The sequence below is a fragment of the Salmo salar genome, chromosome 20 (assembly GCF_965601325.2).
Source record: "Salmo salar chromosome 20, fSalSal1, whole genome shotgun sequence".
Lineage (NCBI taxonomy): Eukaryota > Metazoa > Chordata > Actinopteri > Salmoniformes > Salmonidae > Salmo > Salmo salar.
In genome coordinates this window covers 25,929,753-25,946,122 of record NC_138310.1, presented here as the reverse complement: position 1 = coordinate 25,946,122, position 16,370 = coordinate 25,929,753, and the positions used below count along the sequence as shown (strand labels likewise).

The 16,370-nt window shown below is 43.2% G+C and overlaps 1 protein-coding gene across 2 annotated transcripts in view; it reads left to right on the top strand.

Annotated features, from left to right (window-relative positions):
• Positions 1-16,370, top strand: part of LOC106580375 (tetratricopeptide repeat protein 28) — a 217,984-nt gene that overhangs the window by 179,461 nt on the left and 22,153 nt on the right. For both annotated transcript variants that reach the window (XM_082966301.1, XM_014161362.3), the window contains exons 8-9: positions 1,400-1,923; positions 9,568-9,677. In XM_082966301.1, the coding sequence (XP_082822427.1) occupies positions 1,400-1,923; positions 9,568-9,677 (634 nt within the window). The remainder of the gene's footprint in view (positions 1-1,399; positions 1,924-9,567; positions 9,678-16,370) is intronic.

The following is a 16,370-nucleotide window of genomic DNA, read 5'->3' as shown; positions in this document are numbered from 1 at the left end:
CCGATATCAATTTCCTCTAGTTGTTGCGGTGACAGATAATTTGCTTTGACGGGGTATTACTAATAATCATAGTAATCCTGCTTTGCATAATCTTTTTTCTTTTTGTGCCTGCTGCTGTTTTCCTGCTTGTGTTGGCGCTGGCATTTCTAGGACCACCGTAGTTTAGAGACACCTTGACGGTCGGTGTTGTGGATCGTGAGGCTCAGTGAGGCTGGTGCTAGCTGCTTCAGCACTGAGCCTACTGGCCCCCAGCTGATCTGTATGCAAAGAGGCTTTGGCTGACAGACGTCTGAAACCGGGGGAACTGCAGTTAATTCAAGACAACCTTTTACATTCTGTCTCTTTTCTTCTCTTTCTCTCTCCCCTGTGTGTGTCTGAGAGCTGATAACATCCTGTGAGAATACGGTGTGAAACAAAACACGGCAGCAGCAATGGAATCCTAATTTCAGAGATGATTTTTTTCCCTTATTGTGCATCATCAACATGCCACCATAACAATCCGACAGAACCCTGCATTAGCCATGCATGAGCTGAGAGGTGAAGAATATACATCAGACTCCTACCTTCCTCACTTCCTATCTCTCTCTCTCTCTGTCCCAGAGCCTTTAGTGAACCAGCTCACTTTAAAAGAGAACATTAATTAAGCTCAAGCCTTTTATTCTTTTAATGGTCCTTTTCAAGCGACATCCGGCAGTTGTTGCTCCGCCTGTGAATGTGAAAATGGTCTATTTGCAGGGTTTCTGTGCAGAGTGTTCAAGAGAACAAAACCTGGGTCTTAGTCGATGTGTAGGCCTATTCACAGAGAGAGACAGAACCTGTATCGTCCATGTGACATCCCTCTAATCTAGGCCAAGTGGAGGGTGAATTATATTATCTAGCACCCCCCAACCCATTGCATCATTAACCCATCAGCCCTGCCTCATTCCCCTGCAGCCCCTTGTCTCTTCCCCTACACACACACACACACACACACACACACACACACAGTCCTCAGAGAGTCATCTGCCGTGCTTTTTGTTGGGTATCTGAATATTCATTCCCACTGAAACGATGCAGAGCTTGGCAAATGGCAAATGTGATGTGTATTTCTCATTCTTCTCTAATAGCACAGTGTGGCCATATGTGCAGATTAGATCATAGCTGTTCTACTATCCCCTGATAGGAGATGAGCAGAGAGAGGAACAGGGTTACTGTGAGAGGAGTGCACTTGGAGGACACAGTCTCTGTGGCACGAGTCTGTTTGTTCATATTGAGGAGCAGATGGCAATTACAGGCCATTCTAGTAGGCATATAATATATCCCATCTCTGTCCCAGCCTGCCCAGTTGACCCTGCATATCTCCGTCCCCTACTGTTTGACTTTCCTTCGTCAAGCCCTGACTCTGTGTCTCCCTCTGTAGGGCGATGGGTAACCTGCAGCAGTCCCTGGTGTGTTTTGAGAAGCGTCTGGTGGTGGCCCATGAGCTGGGGGAATGTGGAGGGAAGGCCCAGGCCTACGGGGAGCTGGGGGCGCTCCACAGCCAGCTGGGGAACTACGAACAGGCCATCTCCTGTCTGGAGCGCCAGCTAGGCATTGCCCGTGACACCCAAGACCGATCACTAGAGGGCGACGCCAGCTGTGGCCTGGGCGTGGTCTACCAGTCCATGGGAGAGTACGAGACGGCCCTGCGCTGCCACCAGAGTGACCTGGAGATCGCAGAGGAGGCGGGCAGCCCCGCCCGACAGGGCCGTGCCTATGGCAACCTGGGCCTCACCTACGAGTCGCTAGGCAACTATGAGCGTGCAGTGGTGTTCCAGGAGCAGCATCTGAGTGTTGCAGCTCAGACCAACGACCTGGCGGCCAAGACCCTGGCCTACGGCAGTCTGGGGAGGACACACCACGCACTGCAGAACTACTCACAGGCTGTCATGTACCTGCAGGAAGGTGAGCAGCGGGGTTGGGGAATAGAAGGAAGGGAGGATACTCATATAGATATGTTGACTTTACTGACATGAATGGTGTTGTGACAGCTTCAAACGGAGATGGAATATATATCTGACAGGCATGAATTATCTTGAAGTAGAGCCAAGTATAATTCTACCAAGAGCAGCATTTAAAAAAAAAAAATGTATGCTTATATTTTGTGATACATTTTTTTCTGTGTGTATTCGTCTGTTTTTTATTAGCTTGTGTGAGTATAGTTGCCTGTGTGTGTGTGTGTGTTGTGTGTGAGCTCATCCCCGTGTTGCATGCCGAGGCTTTTAGCATGTTTACAGACTGCCATTCTTCACACCAATATCCACTTTCAAATGAGCTGCCAAAGGACCTTTTCACACACTGTGGCTGGCAGACTCCTGCCTCTCACGCTTCATTGTCCTCTACAGATGATGGCGAAATAAAAAGCTGCAGCCTTGGCTCTCTAAAATTCATTATGTCAATAACAGTGCAGGGATTGTTTGTCATAGGTAGGACGTGACAAGAAACAGCTTGCAGGACTCCGAGAGAGCTGTAGGGGGTGTGGCCATCAGTGCCATTAGCAGCCGTTATGCAGAGGCACACCCAGGGCATTACTCCCCAAAGCCTGTTTGCATACAGGGAGAATGATCATCTCCTCTCCTCCAAGCCACCAGTGCTTGTAGTGACCTAGACATTGTGCCATCCCTGCTTGTTGGGTTTTAATGGAAACAAAGGAGGCAGGCCACTCTGTTTTCCCTGTCCTCTTACTGTCCCCTGCTCTGTCCTTGTATTGTTCTTTGGTCCAGTTATGAAAAAGCACACTACTACTTTTCCTATCCTTGACAGCCAATTATTTCTAGCCAACCTACCCAGACCAAAAAGCACGTTTTTTTTTTCTTCTCAGTTTTCCTTTTTTTCTTTTTTTTTATGCAGCACGCTTGTTTTTTTGTTTTTGCATCCTGAAAAAGATTAATTGGAAGGAGGCCTAGGAAAGGAGCTCCACTCGAGTGCCTATAGTGACAGCATGTGACTTAAGCAACGCGTGTGACTTTGTGTGTGCATGTGACTGTGTGTGTGTACATGCCTCACAGCAGGAAGGAGAGAGACACAGCAGATTTAATGCCTGCAGTATTTTCATCATATAATTTATAATTAGGTAACACTTTGAGGCTTTATTCTCTTTACAGTCACAATGCCTTGTGTGTGTGTTTATGCGTGTGTATTTATACAGGAGTGCGTATCGCCCTACTGCAAGCGTGTGTGTGTGTGTGTGTGTGTGTAAAGTCACAGGGTGCATGGGCCCCCGGAGCTGTAGTGAATCTCTTCACCAGCTGTCAGGCAGCCATTAAAGTGGTCTCTAGTTGCTCTTCATAGTGTAGCCAGTCACAGAGCCACCATCACTTCCTCATTCAGCCACCACTATGTGACTGTGCCTGCAGGGCACACCGAATGCACACATAGTGACAGTCACACTGACAGTGACAGCACGAGAGTGACACAGAAGTTAGGGGAGAGAACATAAAGAGAGGGAAGCATGTGAAAAGAGATGGAGAGAGGACACGATTCAGACACAGTATTCACACCCCTTGACTTTTTCCACATTTTGTTTTACAGCCTGAATTTAAAATGTATTAAATTGAGATATATTTTATCACTGGCCTTCACACAATACCTCATAATGTCAAAGTGGAACACTTTTTTTAATTTTTTTTTTATGGATTAAAAATGAAAAGCTGAAATGTCTTGAGTCAATAAGTATTCAACCCCTTTGTTATGACAAGCCTAAATAAGTTCAGGAGTAAAAATGTGCTTAACAAGTCACATAATAAGTTGTATGGACTCACTCTTTGTGCAATAATAGTGTTTAACCAGATTGTTTAATGACTACCTGATCTCTGAACCCCACACATACAATTACCTGTAAGGTCCCTCAGTCCAGCAGTGAATTTCAACCACACATTCAAACATGAAGACCAGGGAGGTTTTTCAATGCCTCGCAAAGAAGGAGACCTATTGGAGATGGGTAAAACAAACAAAAAAAGCACACATTGAATGTCCCTTTGAACATGGTGAAATTAATAATTGGATGGTGTATAAATACACCCAGTCACTACAAAGATACAAGCGTCCTTCCTAACTCAGTTGTCGGAGAGGAAAGAAGCCACTCAGGGATTTCACAATGAGGTCAATGGTGACTTTAAAACAGTTACAGAGTTTAATGGCTGTGAAAGATGAAAAATTAGGATGGATCAACAACATTGTAATTACTCCACAATACTAACCTAATTGACAGAGTGAATAGAAGGAAGCCTGTACAGAATAATATTCTTAAACATCCATCATGTTTGCAACAAGGCACTAAAGTAATACTGCAAAAAATGTGGCAAAGCAATTCACTGGAAAATCCAAAATAACACATTACTGAGTACCACTGTCCATATTTTCAAGCATAGTGGTGGCTGCATTATGGGTATGCTTGCAATTGTTAAGGACTGGGGAGTTTTTCAGGATAAAAAAAACAAATGGAATGAAGCTAAGCACAGGCAAAATTCTAGAGGGAGATCTGGTTCAGTCTGCTTTCCACCAGACACTGGGAGATGAGTTCACCTTTCAGTATGACAATAACCTAAAACACAAGGCCAAATCTACACGAATGTATATCAGTCCGGAATATGAATGTGTATCTAAATGGTGTGAATAGACAGTATGGGCAGTATATGAATAGAACAGCTGTGTACAGCAGTAGTTATATAGAATGGGCCATGACTAGAATACAGTGCATACAAATAACGTGGGTAAAATAGTATGTAAACTGTTTTTCAGTCTCGGTCCAGGCTTTGATACACCTGTACTGCCTTAAGTCTGCTAGATGGTAGCAGAGTGAACAGGCTGTGGCTTGTGTGGCTGAGGTCCTTGATGATCTTCTTGAACTTCCTATGACACCGGGTGCTGTAGATGTCCTAGAGGACGGAAATTGTGCCCCCAGTGATGCATTGGGCTGACCACACCACCCTCTGGAGAGCCATGAGGTTGCTTGCAGTGCAGCATGCGGTGATGCAGCCCGACAGAATGCTCTCGATGGTGTATCCGTAAGAAGTTTGTGGGTCTTGGGGGCAATGCAGAATTTCTTTAGACTCTTGAGGTTGAAGAGGCGCTGTTGCACCTTTTTCACAGCGGTGTCGATGTGGTGGGACCATTTCAGGTCCTTGGTGAAGCTTTTGACCCTCTCCACTGCGGCCACATTGGTGTGGATTCGATGTGGATAAGGGTCGGATCTCTCTGCACCACTCTGCCAGGGCACTAACCTCCTCCCTGTAGGCTGTCTCGACATTGTTGGTGATAAGGCATACCACTGTTGTGTCGTCAGCAAACTTGATGTTAGAGTTGGAGTCGTGGGTGAACAGGGAGTATAGGAGGGGGCTGAGCACACACCCCTGGGTGGCCACTGTGTTAAGGATCAGCGTGAAGGAGATGTTGTTGCCTACCCTCACCACCTGGGGGCGACCCGTCAGGAAATCTAGGACCCAGTTGCACAGGGAGGGGTTTAGTCCCAGGGCCCTGAGCTTATTGAAGAGCTTGGAGGGCACTACGGTGTTGAAAACCGAGTTGTAGTCAATGAACAATATTCTCACATAAGTAATCCTCTTGTCCAGGTGGAATAGGGCACAATGTCATCAATGGATCTGTTGTCGCGGTATGCAAAACATGCAGGTTTTTCAATTGCCTTTAAAGCATCATAAGTCCTCGTCATATAACAACTCCGAGAGAGAGAGTGAGTGTGACTCAGAGAGATGGAGTTAGAGAAGTGAAGGATGAGGGTGATTTCGATCCGTTTTCTCTCTCAAGCTCCCGACACTAATGAGACCTGAGTTGTCCCTGCTAGTGCTGCCACAGCTGTCAAGATGAAATGGGTTACTGAGACTAGAGGAGGCCAGTCACACACAGAGAGGGAGAAAGAGAGATTCTGAAAGAAAGGAAGAAAGCTGGAGGAGGGAGAAAGAGGGCAGAGAGGGAAATGGGGATATGGAGGAATGTTAATGCTCACACACATCGCACCGATTGTGGATCTCACGTTTGTCTGCTGATCATTCAGCGCGCTGTGTTTTAGGGACCACCTGCTGTAGACGTCTGACTGCCAACATTTTTCACACAATTCTACAATTCTTGCTTTGCAAATTACGTTCAGAGGTGCTAAGTACTCTCGGCCAGCAAACACTGTTGGTGTGTCTGAGCCCTTAAGGAGAGAGGGGAAGTGTTGCAGGCTTCAAAGGCACTGAAGGTGTACTCACAGAGCAGTGCAGATGTCTAGGGGGGAGATGTGTGCTATGCTGCTGGGCCTAGCAGGGTGGGGGTCAACTCCATTTCAATTCCAGTCAATTCAAAAAGTGAACCAAACTTCAATTCAAATTTTCCGCATTGAGAAAAATTGCAATGTTTGTTTACTTACTGAATTGACTGAATTGAGGTCGGCCGATTATGATTTTTCAACGCCGTTACCGATTATTGTAGGACCAAAAAAGCCGATACCGATTAATCGGCCGTTTTTTTTTGTTTTTTTTTACATTTGTTTATTTTTTTATTTGTAATAATGACAATTACAACAATACTGAATGAACACTTATTTTAACTTAATATAATGCATAAATAAAATCAATTTAGCCTCAAATAAATAATGAAACATGTTCAATTTGGTTTAAATAATGCAAAAACAAAGTGTTGGAGAAGAAAGTAAAAGTGCAATATGTGCCATGTAAGAAAGCTAATGTTTAAGTTCCTTGCTCAGAACATGACAACATATGAAAGCTGGTGGTTCCTTTTAACATGAGTCTTCAATATTCCCAGGTAAGAGATTTTAGGTTGTAGTTATTATAGGACTATTTCTCTCTATACGATTTGTATTTCATATACCTTTGACTATTGGATGTTCTTATAGGCACTTTAGTATTGCCAGTGTATTGGAGCAATGTGAGCAATGTGTACCTAAGCAATTATATGCAACGCAGGACAGGGTAGATTAACTAGTAATATCATCAACCATGTGTAGTTAACTAGTGATTATGATTGATTGTTTTTTATAAGATAAGTTTAATGCTAGCTAGCAACTTACCTTGGCTTCTTACTGCATTCACGTAACAGGCAGGCTCCTCGTGGAGTGCAATGTAAAGCAGGTGGTTAGAGCGTTGGACTAGTTAACCGTAAGGTTGCAAGATTGAATCCCTGAGCTGAGAAGGTAAAAATCTTTTGTTCTGCCCCTGAACAAGGCAGTTAACCCATCGTTCCTAGGCCGTCATTGAAAATAAGAATGTGTTCTTAACTGACTTGCCTAGTTAAATAAAGGTGTAAAATAAAAAAACATTGCTCAAATCCGTGTCCAAAAATACCGATTTCCGATTGTTATGGAAACTTGAAATCGGCCATTCCGATCAATCGGTCGACTCTAGTATTGACTCCAGCCATGGGGGCCTGGTGGAATACAAGGTTGGGTGTTCCTTCTTGGTCACGTTCTCAGGAATGTCTGGAAACGCAGAGAGAGTGAGACGAGGGCCGCTTGATACACTACATGACCAAAAGTTTGTGGACACCTGCTCATCGAACATCTCGTTCCAAAATCATGGGCATTAGTATGGAGTTGGTTCCCCCTTTGCTGTTATAATAGCCTCCACTCTTCTGGGAAGGATTTCCACTATATGTCAAAACATTGCTGTGGAGACTTGCTTCCATTCAGCCACAAGAGCATTAGTGACGTTGGGCGATTAGGCCTGGCTCACAGTTGGCGTTCCAATTCATCCCAAATGTGTTCGATGGGGTTGATGTCAGAGCTCTGTGCAGGCCAGTCAAGTTCTTCCACACCGATCTCGACAAAGCATTTCTGTTTGGACCTCACTTTTTTGCACGAGGGCATTGTCATGCTGAAACGGGACCTTCCCCAAACTGTTGTAACAAAGTTGGAAAAACAGAATTGTCTAGAATGTCATTGTATGCTGTAACGTTAACATTTCCGTTCTCTGGAACTAAAGGGCCTAGCTCGAACCATGAAAACAGCCCCAGACCATTATTCCATCTCCACCAAACTTTACAGTTGGCACTATGCATTGGGGCAGGTAGCATTGTCCTGGCATCCGCCAAACCCAGATTTGTCCGTCGGACTGCCAGATGGTGAAGCGTGATTCATCACTCCAGAGAGCGCGTTTCCACTGCTCCAGAGACCAATTGTGGTGAGCTTTACACCACTCTAGCCGACGCTTGGCATTGCGCATAGAGATGTTAGGCTTCTGTGTGGCTGCTCGCCCATGTAAACCTATTTCATGAAATTCCCGACTAACAGTTCTTGTGCTGACGTTGCTTCCAGAGGCAGTTTGGAACTCAGTAGTGAGTGTTGCATTCGAGGACAGATGATTCTGTGAGCTTGTGTGGCCTACCACTTTGCTGCGGAGCCGTTGTTGCTCCTAGACGTTTCTACTTCACAATAACAGCACTTGCAGTTGGCCGGGGCAGCTCTAGCAGGGCAGAAATTTGACGGTGCCACGTTGAAAGCCACTGAGCTCTTCAGTAAAGCCATTCTACTGCCAATATTTGTCTATGGAGATTGCATGACTGTGTGCTCGATTTTATACACCTGTCAGCAACGGGTGTGCCTGAAATAGCCAAATTCACTCATTTGAAGGGGTGTCCACATACTTTTGTATATATAGTGTATAATGGCCCATTTTCTCTCCCCCCCAACAAAACGTGTTTCCCACTGGTCACAGAAGAATAGAAAGGATACACTATATCATTCTACCTAATATAAATCTAGTATCCACAGCCTTGCATGGTCAGCAGCCCAATTCAATGCCCAGCTTGCATGCTGTGCTGTTAGCACCTCAAAGTTGACATGTGGCCAAGTGTTTTGTCCTTTTTCATCATTTCCCTCCGTGGGACTGTCTGTTTCATCACAGTAATTGGGTGAAACCAAGCAGTCGGCAGGCAGGCTGAGTACAGATGCAACAATGTGACATACGCATCACTGCTTGAGGGATTGAAACAGGAAAACAAACAGCATTCTCACCAGCTGATCTGACAAAGCCATGCTAAATGAACACAGGAAAAATATCCCTGTGTTTCTGCTGAATCTCAGAGGAAGTTTATGGACCAGTGTGATGAGCTACACAAAGAGTTTCAAGACAGGATGTATCTATCCTCTGTGTTTTGTATCTCCAGTGTGTGTGGTTAAGTGGATGATATGTGTTGGTTCTTTGCTCTAATGTATGAGTGTGTAATCGAAGACAGAGTACGGAAGTGTTGTCTCTACACTCTATTAAGCCTCTTATGTTTGGTTAGTCCTGCACATCCTTTAAACAGAAACATTACGTGTGTGTTTGTTTACTCAGCCACTCGATCCTTACCATTGATTACTAGGTACCCAGATTAGTGCCCTAACAGCCTCTTAGTGTGTGTGTGTGAGAGCCCCAGACTGAGTTGTATTTTTACAACTGAGGCCAAATATTCAAGCCTGTTCACTGTCAGAATATCAGTACCACGCTATGCTTACATCTGTTACCCTGAAAAGCTCCTGAGTGCCTGACCATAGCTCTAAAAATGTATAATCCCTCTCTCTCTTGCTCTCTCTTTCTTTCCTCCCTCCCTCTCCAGGCCTACGACTGGCAGAGCAGCTGGCTCGGCGTGAGGACGAGGCTAAGATCCGCCATCGTCTGGGGCTGTCTCTGTGGGCCAGTGGGAACCTGGAGGAGGCCCAGCACCAGGTATACATCTGACATGAACCTCTCCTCACACAAAACATACACACTACACAGGGTTACACTTACACATTCACATCTGTATGTGTAGACAGAGATCATGAATAGAAAGGGAGGAGAAGGAAAGTAAAAAATTATGGAGCGAGCAGGGAAGAAGATGGCCTGATGGAGGGAGCGAATGGAAGGTTTTTTAAGTGTTTGTCTAAGATTTAAAGAGATTATCATCCCACCATTTTAGTTGTGTTGCCATCATTTGTTCATGTTGTTCTCATTTGTCATTCTGAGAAAGAGAGAGAGATGGAAAGGGAGAGAGAGATAAACAACATTGTACATACCACGATATGTATCTATTTATTTAGATATTGTACTATTCGTACTAGTATTTGCACATTGCTAAAACACTGTACATAGCTGATGATAATATAACACTTGAAAAGTCTATCTTTTTTTTTACTTTTTGAGTGCAATATTTACTGTGTCCTCACTTTTGTTTGTTTATTTCACTTGCTTTGGCAATGTAAACACATGTTTCCCATGCCAACAAAATCCAATTTGAATTGAATTGAGAGAGATACAAAGGAGACAATTCTGCTTGAACACAACTCAATTCTGTTCAGTTTATCCAGTTCCTGAATCTGTAAACTCTATCTTCTCTCTTTCCTCTCTGTCAACATCTATTACAAGGACCTTATCCCCATACCCCTCAGACTTAACCTGTCAAACAGATGTTAGCCAAAGCAACAGTATTTTGTCACACCCCAGTTCATTCCCAGTTCATTCCCATGCAATTCAGTAATGTTTGGGATATTTCCTCCAGTCATTGTAGGGTGTGTTGTTGGTGGAAAAAGGAAAGGACATAGTTGTCCTCAGAGTATAGATGAGATGATTATTAATGAGGAAGCAGGGAGGGTGGTACTGCTGGTGGTATAGCTATATGACCTTGGTAAATACCCTGACCCACTTCAGGGTTGATTTACATAGCGAACTATGTCCCACTATGCAGTATTACTGCACTTGACATTCATACATCATTCGTACTGTTGGAATGAGATGACTTGAACCCATGTTCCTCTATATCCACATTTAAACCCAAATGTTTTTTAATACCCTCACTCTGTTACGTCTTGTTCTCTGTGGCGGAGAGATTTTACCTGACGACACTTCAATCAGATTTGTGAGAATACATGGTGTCATTTTGTCACTGCTGGAGAGGATATGGGATTAATAGATGGAATATAATGGGTTTGATGTTTTACAGCTCATAACTTCTATCAGTGAGGGTGAACGTAGCCCAGGGGGAAAGACATAGTGAGAGTCATTTCAGGCAACTTACATGTGCAACTTACATGTGCAACTGTCATGGTGTGAAAATGTCAGATAAAAGTCATGTTAATCATCAGTTATATTGGTTCATAAATGGCCAGTGGTGTAAAGTACTTAGTTAAAAATACTTTAAAGTACTACTTAAGTAGTTTTTTGATTTATCCAGACACTACTTTACTATATTATTGACAACTTTTACTTTTACTTAATGCACTTTTTACTCCATACATTTTCCCTGACACCCAAAAGTACTCGTTACATTTTGAATGCTTAGAAGGGCAGAAAAGTGTCCAATTCACACACTCATCAAGAGAACATCCCTGGTCATCCCTACTGCCTCTGATCCGGTGGACTCACTAAACACAAATGCTTAATTTGTAAATGATGTCTGTGTGTTGGAATGTGCCCGTGGTTTTCCGTCATTTAAAAAAAAAAAAAATGGTGCCGTAGCCAGGGGCTCTATGATGAACGAGAACAGAGCAGGAGATAAAGGACAGCCTTGACGACAGCCCCTACCGATAGGAAATAGCCTTCTAGGCAGAGTTCCTCTGTCCAGTGTCTTGTGTTCTTTTGCCCATCTTAATCTATTATTTTTATTGGCCAGTCTGAGATATGCCTTTTTCTTTGCAACTCTGCCTAGAAGGCCAGCATCCCAGAGTCGCCTCTTCACTGTTGATGTTGAGACTGGTGTTTTGCGGGTAGTATTTAATGAAGCTGCCAGTTGAGAACTTGTGAGGCATCTGTTTCTCAAACTAGACACTCTAATGTACTTGTCCTCTTGCTCAGTTGTGCACCGGGGCCTCCCACTCTTTCTATTCTGGTTAGAGCCAGTTTGCGCTGTTCTGTGAAGGGAGTAGTACACAGCGTTGTATGAGATCTTCAGTTTCTTGGCAATTTCTCGCATGGAATAGCCTTCATTTCTCAGAACAAGAATAGACTGACGAGTTTCCGAAGAAAGGTCTTTGTTTTTGGCCATTTTGAGCCTGTAATCGAACCCACAAGTGCTGATGCTCCAGATACTCAACTAGTCTAAAGAAGGCCAGTTTTATTGCTTCTTTAAGCAGAACAACAGTTTTCAGCTGTGCTAACATAATTGCAAAAGGCTTTTCTAATTATCTTTTAGCCTTTTAAAATGATAAACTTGGATTAGCTAACACAACGTGCCATTGGAACGTTGCTGAGGAGTGATGGTTGTTGATAATGGGCCTCGGTACGCCTATGTAGATATTCCATAAAAAATATGCCGTTTCTAGCTACAATAGTCATTTACAACATTAATGTCTACACTGTATTTCTGATCAATTTTATGTTATTTTAATGGACAGAAAATTTGCTTTTCTTTAAAAAAACAAGGACATTCCTAAGTGACCCCAAACTTTTGAACGGTAGTGTATATATATTTTCAAACAGTCCATTTATATTTTCCAACGGGGCTATACATTTGGGTGAGGCTTTTTTCTCACCTGAGTAGCCTCATTTCACTGCCAAAAATAAAATGAAGCCATCTAGTGTTCAGCGAAATACAGTTGAAGTCGTAAGTTTACATAAACCTTAGCCAAATACATTTAAACTCAGTTTTTCACAATTCCTGACATTTAATCCTGGTAAAAATTCCCTGTCTTAGGTCAGTTAGGATCACATTATTTTAAGAATGTGAAATGTCAGAATAATAGTAGAGTGATTTATTTCAGCTTTTATTTTTTTTCATCACGTTCCCAGTGGGTCAGAAGTTTACATACACTCAATTAGTATTTGGTGGCATTGCCTTTAAATTGTTTAACTTGGGTCAAATGTTTCGGGTAGCCTTCCACAAGCTTCCCACAATAAGTTGGGTGAATTTTGGCCCGTTCCTCCTGACAGAGCTGGTGTAACTGAGTCAGGTTTGTAGGCCTCCTTGCTCGCACACACTTTTTCAGTTCTGCCCACAAATTTTCTATAGGATTGAAGTCAGGGCTTCAATACCTTGACTTCAATACCACTCCAATACCTTGACTTTGTTGTCCTTAAGCCATTTTGCCACAACTTTGGAAGTATGCTTGGGGTCATTGTCCATTTGGAAGGCTCATTTGCGATCAAGCTTTAACTTCCTGAGTGATGTCTTGAGATGTTGCTTCAATATATCCACATAATTTTCCGTCCTCATGATGCCATCTATTTTGTCAAGTGCACCAGTCCCTCCTGCAGTAAAGCACCCCTACAACATGATACTGCCACCCCCGTGCTTCACGTTTGGGATGGTTTTCTTCGGCTTGCAAGCCTCCCCCTTTTTCCTCCAAACATAACAATGGTCATTATGGCCAAACAGTTCTATCTTTGTTTCATCAGACCAGAGGACATTTCTCCAAAAAGTACGATCTTTGTCCCCATGTGCAGTTGCAAACTGTAGTCTGGCTTTTTTATGGCGGTTTTGGAGCAGTGGCTTCTTCCTTACTGAGCGGCCTTTCAGGTTATGTCAATATAGGACTCGTTTTACTGTGGATATAGATACTTTTGTACCTGTGTCCTCCAGCATCTTCACAAGGTCCTTTGCTGTTGTTCTGGGATTGATTTGCACTTTTCGCACCAAAGTACGTTCATCTCTAGGAGACAGAACGCGTCTCATCCCACAGCGGTATGACAGCTGCGTGGTCCCATGGTGTTTATACTTGCGTACTATTGTTTGTACAGATGAACGTGGTACCTTTCAGGCGTTTGGAAATTGCTCCCAAGGATGAACCAGACTTGTGGAGGTCTACAATTTTTTTTATTGAGGTCTTGGCTGATTTCTTTTGATTTTCCCATGATGTCATGCAAATAGGCACTGAGTTTGAAGGTAGGCCTTGAAATACATCCACAGGTACACCTCCAATTGACTCAAATTATGTCAATTAGCCTATCTGAAGCTTCTAAAGCCATTTTCCAAGCTGTTAAAAGCCACAGTCAACTTAGTGTATGTAAACTCTGATCCACTGGAATTGTGATACAGTGAATTGTAAGTGAAATAATCTGTCTGTAAACAATTGTTGGAAACATGACTTGTGTCATGCACCAAGTAGATGTCGTAACCGACTTGCCAAAACTATAGTTTGTTAAGAAGAAATTTGTGGAGTGGTTGAAAAATGAGTTTTAATGACTCCAACCTAAGTGTATGTAAACTTCCGACTTCAACTGTAACAACACAATGTCAAATACAGGAAGCCTATTCAAATAATTAACATCCAATCAAATTAACCGTCACTCTCTTGCAGGAATTTCACTAATGGTCCGTATGTACCCGGGAAAGCACCAAACAACGGATACGGACTTTGGACCATCAAAGAGGCACAAATATGATGAGAACTACATTGATTTGGCGTTCACTTATGTTGGGAGTATTGCCTTTCCTCAGCCACAGTGTGTTATATGTGCAAAAGTACTATCTCACAACTCAATGAAACCTTGTACTCTTGCACAGACATTTAGAAACAAAACATGCCAGTTTGGAAAATAAGCCACGGGAGTTTTTTCAGTGAGAATTAAGATGACTTTCGAGTAAGACGTATAAAAGCAACAGATACCATTAATAAGAAGGGGTTAAAAGTGTGTTATATGATGAGCTACCGAGTAGACAGGCAAGCCCCATACTATTGTGGAGGACTTAATTCTTCCTGCTACCGCGGATATGGCTGGGACAATGCTGGGGGGAAAAGCCCCAAAAAACTATACAGACAATGCCTTCATCAAACAACACTTTCACGACGCATCAGTGATATGGCAGGAGATGTTTTGAAACAATTGCTGCTTTGCATACAAGCCAGTGAATTCTATGCGTTACAGCTGGATGAGTCAACAGACGTGGCAGGCCTGGCACAGCTCCTGGTATATGCCCGTTACGTTTATGGGGGAGTCAATTAAGGAAGACATCCTCTTCTTCAAACCACTGGAAACCAGGACAGCAGGAGAGGATATTTTTAAAGTACAGGACAGCTTTGTGACATCAAATGGACTTTGGTGGTCAAGATGTGTTGGTATCTGTACTGATGGCACAAAAGCCATGACAGGAGACATAGTGGAGTGGTAACGCGCGTGCAAGCAGTTGCTCCCGACGCCACTTGTGTACACTGCAACATCCACCGAGAGGCTCTTGCTGCCAAAGGAATGCCTGACAGCTTGAAAGGCGTTTTGAACACTACAGTGAAAATGGTTAACTTTGTTAAAGCAAGGCCCCTGAACTCTTGTGTATTTTCTGCACTATGCAATGATATGGGCAGCGACCATGTAACGCTTTTACAACATACAGAAGTGCGCTGGTTATCAAGTGGCAAAGTATTGACACGTTTTTTGGAATTGAAAGACTTAAAGTTTTCTTTACTGACCATCATTTTCACTTGTCTGACGTCTTGCATGATGACGAGTTTCTCACACGACTGGCCTATCTGGGTGAATTTTTTTTCTCGCCTGAATGATCTGAATCTATATCTCCGCAACTAAATTCAATGTGATGGACAAAATTGAGGCTATGATTAAGAAGTTGGAGCTCTTCTGTGTCTGCATTAACAAGGACAACACACAGGTCTTTCCATCATTGTATGTTTTTTTGTGTGCAAATGAACTCAAGCTTATCAACAATGTGAAATTTGATATAGCGAATCACTTGAGTGAGTTGGGTGCGCAATTACGCAGGTACTTTCCCGAAACGGATGACACAAACAACTGGATTCGTTATCCCTTTCATGCCCTGCCTCAAGTCCACTTACCGATATCTAAACAAGAGAGCCTCATTGAAATTGCAACAAGCGGTTCTGTGAAAATTGAATTTAATCAGAAGCCACTGCCAGATTTCTGGATTGTGCTGCGTTCAGAGTATCATGCCTTGGCAAATCGCGCTGTTAAGATTGATGCCCTTTGCAACCACGTACCTATGTGATAGTGGATTCTCGGCCCTCACTAGCATGAAAACTAAATACAGGCACAGACTGTGTGTGGAAAATGATTTAAGACTGAGACTCTCTCCAATACAACCCAACATTGCAGAGTTATGTGCATCCTTTCAAGCACACCCTTCTCATTAACCTGTGGTGAGTTATTCACCATTTTTGATGAACAAATAAAGTTTTATATGTAAGATGGCTAAATAAAGAGCAAAATTATTGATTATTATTATTTGTCACTTCCCACGAGCTGGGGTTGTGACGACAACTCACACTCATTCTTACATTTATTAAACATATCGTATAGTGTTTGTGTGGCAGGCTTACAATGATGGCAAAAAACAGCATTTGAGAGTGCGCTGACCCTGGTGCTAGAGGGGGTATGCAGCTGGAGGTTGAATGTTTGAGTGGGTATAGGTCTATTACAAGTTTGGGAACCACTGCTCTAAACTAACTTTTAGCTTCACGTTCTCGGAGGTAAGCTCGT